The sequence below is a fragment of the Lactuca sativa genome, chromosome 8 (genome assembly GCF_002870075.4).
Source record: "Lactuca sativa cultivar Salinas chromosome 8, Lsat_Salinas_v11, whole genome shotgun sequence".
Taxonomy (NCBI): Eukaryota; Viridiplantae; Streptophyta; class Magnoliopsida; order Asterales; family Asteraceae; genus Lactuca; species Lactuca sativa.
The window spans coordinates 124324674-124332714 of NC_056630.2; the positions used below are offsets into that span (position 1 = coordinate 124324674).

Here is an 8041-nt window from a genome sequence, read left to right on the forward strand (position 1 = left end):
GCATCCCATGCACCTAAGCTACCTCCCAACTCAGAACCATAATAGTGAATACTCATGTGAAATTTGTGAGTAGGATTTGAATCCTCATCATTTTTTCTATCATTGTCAAGATTGTGCTTTATCTGTACATAGTGCTTGTGCTCCGTTAATACTTCAGTGTGAGACACAAACCTGTGTATGGTACTCTTGGAAAGGCACTTACTATTTCATGAATATAAAGTTTGGAGGCATTTATAAGACTGATAGTCACCCACACCCTCTCTCCTTTGCTCAAGGTATTGTGTTGGATGGCCAATGTAGTATATGGCGTGAGAGATTACAGCAGTGTTCTAAAAGGCGCGCCATGGCGTGAGGCCTGGCTTCGCCGTTACGAAAAGCTTCATAACGTTGCTGTTAGGCGTGACATGTGGCAAGGCGTGATATGGCGCGCCATGGCGCGTTATGGCGTGTTATGGCGCGTGTTTTTTCGTTTGAGACACAATTTTTTATTCTTTGTTATGTCTTTTCAAATCAGAGATACAAGTATTGTTGTTTTGTTAACTTTTTGTTATTAGTTATTGATCTAACACTTCTAAAAAGTAGTTATATTTAATATAAATTTATATTTATGTGGTAATATAATTTTAAATTAATACAAAATCGCCGTCTTACATCACGCCTTGAAAAACGTCATGGCTCGCCATGGCTCGTTAAGCTTGAGGCTTGGTCTTGCCGCCAAACCACGCCTCACGCCATTTAGAACCTTGGATTACAGTATGAAATGATCTTTAAATGTCTTGAGTGTAAGTTCGTGATTGATTACTTATGTTGTAAGCGTTTGAACAAGATATAAAGGTTCTGGTTTCTCTTCTGCATGCATGCTTGAAAACACAATATGCAAGGTTTGTAATTATTATTACTTTGTTTTTGTTTTTGTTTTTTTTTTGTATGTCTCCCTCTTTTATGTTTAAGATGATGATGATACTATAAATAATTTGAATTAAACGTCTACATATACTACGTGTTACGACTCTTGTAATCCTTTAATTTGTTCATCCCTAGGAAGTCACACATCTATTTATTTGTAACTTAATCACACTAGTTTACCATTTATATTCTTTATTGTTTATTATTTTTGAAATAGAAATCAAAAACATTTGCGAATGAGATTATTATTTGCGTTGTATAATCTAATCTTTTTAGTTGACAAAAACATGCAAACACTTGTTAATGCGTGTGCGTCGTAATACATATATCTAAAATATATTGGATTTCATAATTAAGCGTCGTGCGCCTTTCGATCGGGTTTCTAATATCTCAAATTTGACCATAATCAAACCAAAATAACGCTCGGTGAAAAGAAAATCCTGAAGCAAACACCCGCCCAAAACATTCTTTATACCATAGAAACATTGGTTAATTACATAACGATTCTATGAAGCAAACCCCCCAAGCAATGAGAATCACATCACCAAAGATGATACCAATCCACCAGAACCTAGATGCACCCACATTGACCTACCATTTGGAAAATTATACATAAGACCCAAGGGTAAAATTGACCACCAACCAAAAATGTACAATCAAGCACCCCACTGTATAACACCAAAACCTCATCAACAATTGTCATGATGACTCTAGCTAATAGCTATATCTATAGCACGTCTGTTTATAGGGCCTTAAAAAATAAATAATACCACAACTTTCTTAATATTTGTATGTTATGCAAATCATTTGTAATTTGATTTATTCAACCCACTGCATATTTTGTTTACAGATAAGAGGAAAATAGTCATCTCCAGCGGTTGACTTTGGTTTGTTTTAAACTCAATTAAGCCATATGAATCAACTCTAACCACCTCTATACCAAATAATAAAACAAGACTAATGTCTAATGTACAACTTAAAGTTGGGACTTAAATTATCCCTTACTTATTAGAGAGGAGAGGTGGTACTAAAGATAAAGAAAAAAGAAAAGAATTGTGCTATACTTTTGTTTTGTGTGATTATTCCTTACGTACATATTAAACTAAAAAAAAAAAAAAAAAAAAAAAAAATGAAACCAAATCTTGAATAATCAGGACTTTGAGAAAATAATGTCCACATTACAGTATCATATGTATTTTTTATTAACCGATGTTTAAAGCATTCATAAAATTACTTCATAAATTATGTCTCTTGTTGATATAAAGTAATTAATGACCAGCAATTTCATATTACAAGGGACAAATAGGGAACTTTGTTGGACAATTAAAATATTATGAGAAACCAAAGTTAAAAAGGTTCACTGATTTCCTCTGAATTAGGAAAAGTGATGACAAATTAAAAATCCAAAAGATAAACAAACGTACATAAAATAAAAAGGAATCCTGCTAAGTTTCGTGAATTTGGCACACATATATGCTCTCTCTTTGCTATAAATTGACAAGATAGGGTGTATAAAACATGATTATTGTAAAGAGAGAAGTATATAACTATAATGGAGTCAGAACTTGAAGTACCTGAACATAAGCATCCACTAAAACTCATTGATTTGCAGCTACAATATGAAGAAGAGGAAGAAGAAGATGAGGATGGTTATCTCATTATGAAAGATGGCTTTCATGGCGTCACATGTAGAAGGTGTGAGGAAGAAATCCATGTGTACCATAGGTACTACTACACATGTTGTTCATCATCATGTGATGATAAGAAGGTCTTCTCACTTCACAAATTCTGTGCTGAGCTCTCCATAAGGTTAGACCACGCATCACACCCACAACATACTCTTTACCTGTATCCATATTCAAATTCATTTTCATATTTATATAGATATGCATATTATGATTTGATATGCAAACTTTGTAAGAGAGAGCACGAACCTGGAGCACGGTTTTACCGATGTAATAAATGTTATTTCTGCATTGATCTCAAGTGTGCGTTAGAAGTAGGAAAAAATGTCATCCATCATCCTTGCCACCCTCACCTTCTAATGTCCGCTATCCTTAAGCCAATTTCATGCGAGTGTAGTGCTTGTGGGAAGGAACATAAAGGCATCTTCTATCAATATACCATTTGTACTAACTTCGCCATACATAGTGAATGTGCTTTCCTACCAGAAAGTTTGCTAATCCAAGAGAGAACACATGATGCTTTTTATCATCCTCATCCACTCACCGTTGCATATTCATTCCCACAGATAGATCAACAAGCTAAACATGACCCTAGATGCAGAGTGTGTAGACATGACTTTGTAGGTAAGGAGGATCATTGGATTTACAAATGCGATAAATGTCTTTACTATGTCCATCTGGATTGTGCAATTAGTTTGCCGCCTCTTGCTGGTAATTAAATCATTTTTACTTTTACAATCCCTTTGCTAGTTTGCTTTCCTTAATTAATTACATTTAATAATTAAATTGTTTTGAATTAATGATATATATGCCTGCTAATTCCCAATTTATGATATCAGGCTTTGGCAACACCATTAAAAATTATGAAGATGTTGACCATCCTGGTCTTCTCCATCTCCCGTTCCCAGATGAAACATACAGCCTACCAAAACACTACTTGTTTTTCCAACAATCAAGTACTACTGATCCTCCTCCTCATCATCACCACCTAATACACGATAGTCATCAACACCCTTTGATTCTTGTTGATGGTGAGACACAAATTGATACTGAATGTCAAACCTCCTTAAAGGTTAATCTTTCATCATCAATGTGTCATGACCCGATGAAAAAGACCCAACTGTTATGCAATGGATGTCTCAGACCAATCATGTCCACCATGCCTTTTTACATTTGTGCTAATGATGATGAGATTCAGATTCAGGGGGTTTATAATAACTTTTCTCTCCATGAGTGGTGCACTCGACTGCCCCCAAAAGTACAAAACCACCTTGGTCACCCACAACATACCCTCAATCTCATCTGCTCAAACATCCCTGGTTGCCTTTTCGGTTTGTTCAGGTGTAACTTTTGTGATCTACCTTGCAACGGATTTGCGTATCGTTGTTTCAAATGCGAATATTTTGTTGATGTTACTTGTGGGCTTATACCTAGAGAAATTACACACAAAGCTCACCCGAATCGCCTTCTTTCAATAGTTCAAGTAAAAGATGGGTATACTTCTTGTCTTATGTGTCTCAAATATACTCAAGGTCGCCATTCATTCCATTGCAACACATGCAATATCTATATACATCCGGATTGTGCTTTGTTACTATCCGAGACAATCAGGCACAAGTATGACAAGAACCATCCCATGAAGCTAAGTTACCTCCCGATTGAGAACCACAAGAGTGAATACTTTTGTGAAATTTGTGAGGAGGATTTGAACCCCCATGCATCTTTCTATCATTGTAAAGATTGTGCATTGTTTGTACATACTATTTGTGCTCCGTTAATTCTTCAATGCGAGACACACACTTATAACAGGTCTATGAGAAGTACTCATCTTTTCATGAATATAAAGTTTGGAGGCATTTATAAGACTAATAGTCACCCACACCCTTTCTCATTTGCTCAAGGTATTGTGTTGGATGGCTACTGTTGTATATGTCATGAGCAATTACAATATAAAATGATCTTTAAATGCCTCGAGTGTAAATTTGCATATGATCACATATGCTGTGAGCGTTTTCTTTTTGGCAATAGTTTAGCTCATCCTAATCTGCTGTGAGTGTTTTTGTTTTTGCAATCGTTTTGCTCTACTCATCCCTTGTAAATCAAATATCTATTTATTAATAACTTAATCACACTAGTTTACCAATCATTTTCTTTATTGTTTATTATCTTGAAATACAAATCGAATACATTTGCAAATTGGATAATATTTTTTGTGTAATCTAAAATGTATAGGATTTCGAATAATTAAGAGTAGTGCGTCTACTTTTGCATGTAGTCTTTTAAACTTGAGAAAATTACACGAATGGTCCCTATGGTTTAAGGTAATTTGTGCATTTGGTCCCTAACTTATTTTCTTAACTCGGAAGGTCCCTATTATTTGTTTTTATTACACTCCTGGTCCCTGTCTTACCTAAAAAAAACTATTTTTCCCTTGATTTTTTAATTTATTTAAATAAACTCATCCCCAACCCCACCCTCACTTTATTTTACCTACCTCATCATTTTTTTTTCTCATTTAAATAATAGTCTTTTTAGATAAGACATGGACCAAACGCGTAACAAAAACAAACAGTAAGGACCAAGCGCGTAACAAAAACAAACAGTAGGGACTTTCTGAGTTAAAAAAATAAGTTAGGGACCAAACGTGCAAATTACCCCAAACCATAGGGACCATTCATGTAGTTTACTCTTTAAACTTTGAATATTTAGAGGGGTGTTAGATAATTTTGGGACCACTTCATAAATGTACATATATTGCTATCATTTAAATTCAAGGTTATTAGGATAAGAATATAAGATTATTGATGGGATGGTTTTATTAGATATTTACTTACTATTATGAGTTGAGTTCTCGGTTTGACTTAAGATCATCTATATCCTTTCCAATTCTCATATTAGGTTATATTTCCATCTATATATACATTTGATGAGAAGAATATTCAGAAGAATATTCATAATAGAGAAAATACACACAAAAATTCGTGAGTCTCTATGTTGTTGTTGTTATTATTATTATTATTATTATTATTATTATTATTATTATTATTATTATTTATTTTTTTAACCATATTATGTAGATAAAGTTGAAGGGTTTATCTATTTTAACCAAAAGTTTTGAACTAAGTTTTAATAAGGTTAATGAAATTTCTTGTTGATGAAAGGTGTATCTTTGTGTTTCATATAACCTTATTATATATGGACAAAGTTGGATTTGTGTTTAAATCTCGTTTAATGGTGTATGAAGTTGCTCTATTAAATTGGCTAGCTATTTTAATCTTCAAGTTGTATGGTTAATTTTGGCATGTACTATTTAATTGTTGCAAATTTAATATTTTGAGTAAATATCGAAATTATGGTTGGAGTAAGTATTTTAAACTATTGGCAAAAGATTGTGCAAATACTCGCAGTAATGCTAGCATAATATTTACATACGCTTTAAGTTTAATAATTTTGTGAATTTATCTTTTGGATTATGTATTTGTTTAAATTTTAATCCAAAAAAAGCATAATCCATTTAAATATTAATTGGAGAGGATTGATCCTTATTTTGAAATTTTAAGAGCGTATAACTTCTGGATTGATGCTTGTATTGAAAATTTAACGTTGTATAACTTTTGGGATTTTATACGTTCCATCGATATATTTGCTACAAAAATCTTCATATTTTGATAATATTATCAGCCGATGGAGTGCAACGTTACCGGGTCATCTGTCGGTTTTAAGAGCCTTCGACAACCATTCTTGCTATAATGTAGTTATAGATTGATTTATAGATATCATCATGTTGGTTAGTGATCAATGTAATATTGTTACCAAAACGACATTTTTTATTTTAATCAATTTAGTTGTAAATATTCAAAGTTTTATACCAACATTGTTTATGTGAACTATGTTTGACTCAAACTTAAACGTTCTTTGACAAATATTTTAGGCTTCCAATAAATTACATTTATGACATGTTTATTTATGTTCCTAGTAAATTAACTAACACAATATATCACTGAAGTGATCTCATTTACAAAGAACTTAAATATTTTGGTTTGTGTCTTTATTAACGCGGATATTAATCGAGCCAAAGGTAGGTTGATATTTGATCGGATAAACACATATATGATAGTAATCATGCAGAAAAAAAAAATTTAGGTTACATGAAAATTAATAAGTCAATCAAAATAGCGACTTTTTAATTGACATGAATCATTGTCATTTGTCAATGTAGTGCTTGTGGGAACGAACATAAAATATCATGTACCATTTGTGATGGGTTCAACATACATAGTGATTACGCTTTCCTACTAGAAAAAAATTTCATCTAACATGTAACAAATGGTGTTTTTTATCATTACCCATCTCCTCACCGTTTCATATTCCTTCTCCTTATAGATCAACAAGCTAAACGTTGGCCTAGATGCAGATTATGTAGTGAATGATTTTCAAGTACGAAGGATCTTTGGAATTACAAATGCGATAAATGTCTCTACTACGCTCATCTGGGTTGTGTAAGAATGTCTCCTTATGCTGGTAAATCAATTTTACATTTACAATTTATTTGTTTTCCTTCATATATATATATATATATATATATATATATATATATATATATATATATATATATATATATATATATATATATATATATATATAGTAATTAAATTATTATTATTTTGATATATAGTAGTTATTTCCCTATTTGTTAGGACTTGTCAAAACCGTCAAATATTACAAAGATGTTGACTATCCTTGTCTTCTTCATCTCCTATTCCTTGATGAAACTATAAGCCTACCAAAACACCTATTTTTCCAAGAAAGTTATGATCATCATAAGGTAGATTACCTAAAACACGACAGTCATCAACACCCTTTGATTCTTGTAACACTCAAAAATCACAAAATTTAAAATTTTCAAAACCAACCATTCATCATCATTGTTTACAAAAATAGTCATTGTTTCAAAAGTCTCATTTTAATTCAGAGTTTTTCCCAAGATCTAGTGACATAAACAAGAAGCTATGTACGGTCACTCCTTTTCTTTTCCATGATTCTCTGAAGTACCTGCAATGATAAAATAAAAACTATAAACCAAAACTTAGTGAGTTCCCCCAAAGTACCAGCACACACACACATATATAACAACATATACCGAGTCTACGACTAGAAATATTGGATTAATCCCGAGCCCTTAGTATGAGTCTGGCATCCCATTCGGGCCCTGAACGCATATCTGGAATGTTCACAGGTTTATTGGCTACAACATAAAATAGTACAACCTCAACTCAACCTAATATGCTGACATATATAACAGATAATGTAACGCCTGCAAATCCGGGCTAGTTAATTTAGAGGCAATAGGGGTCGAAAACGACTTTTCAACAAAAGATTATTCAGAATAAGTAATCTTAACCAAGTTGTAGGATATGTCACAAGGTTTCCGTACATATAAAGAACACCGA

At 32.7% G+C, this 8041-nt stretch overlaps 1 protein-coding gene across 1 annotated transcript; it reads left to right on the forward strand.

Moving 5' to 3' along the window:
* Positions 1–2324: 2324 nt before the first annotated feature.
* On the forward strand, positions 2325–4734 carry LOC111885609 (uncharacterized). Its single transcript, XM_023881854.3, has 2 exons — positions 2325–3302; positions 3431–4734. Exons 1-2 carry the CDS (start codon positions 2459–2461, stop codon positions 4642–4644), a joined length of 2058 nt encoding a protein of 685 aa, XP_023737622.1. The 5' UTR covers positions 2325–2458; the 3' UTR covers positions 4645–4734.
* The last annotated feature ends 3307 nt before the right edge of the window (positions 4735–8041 follow it).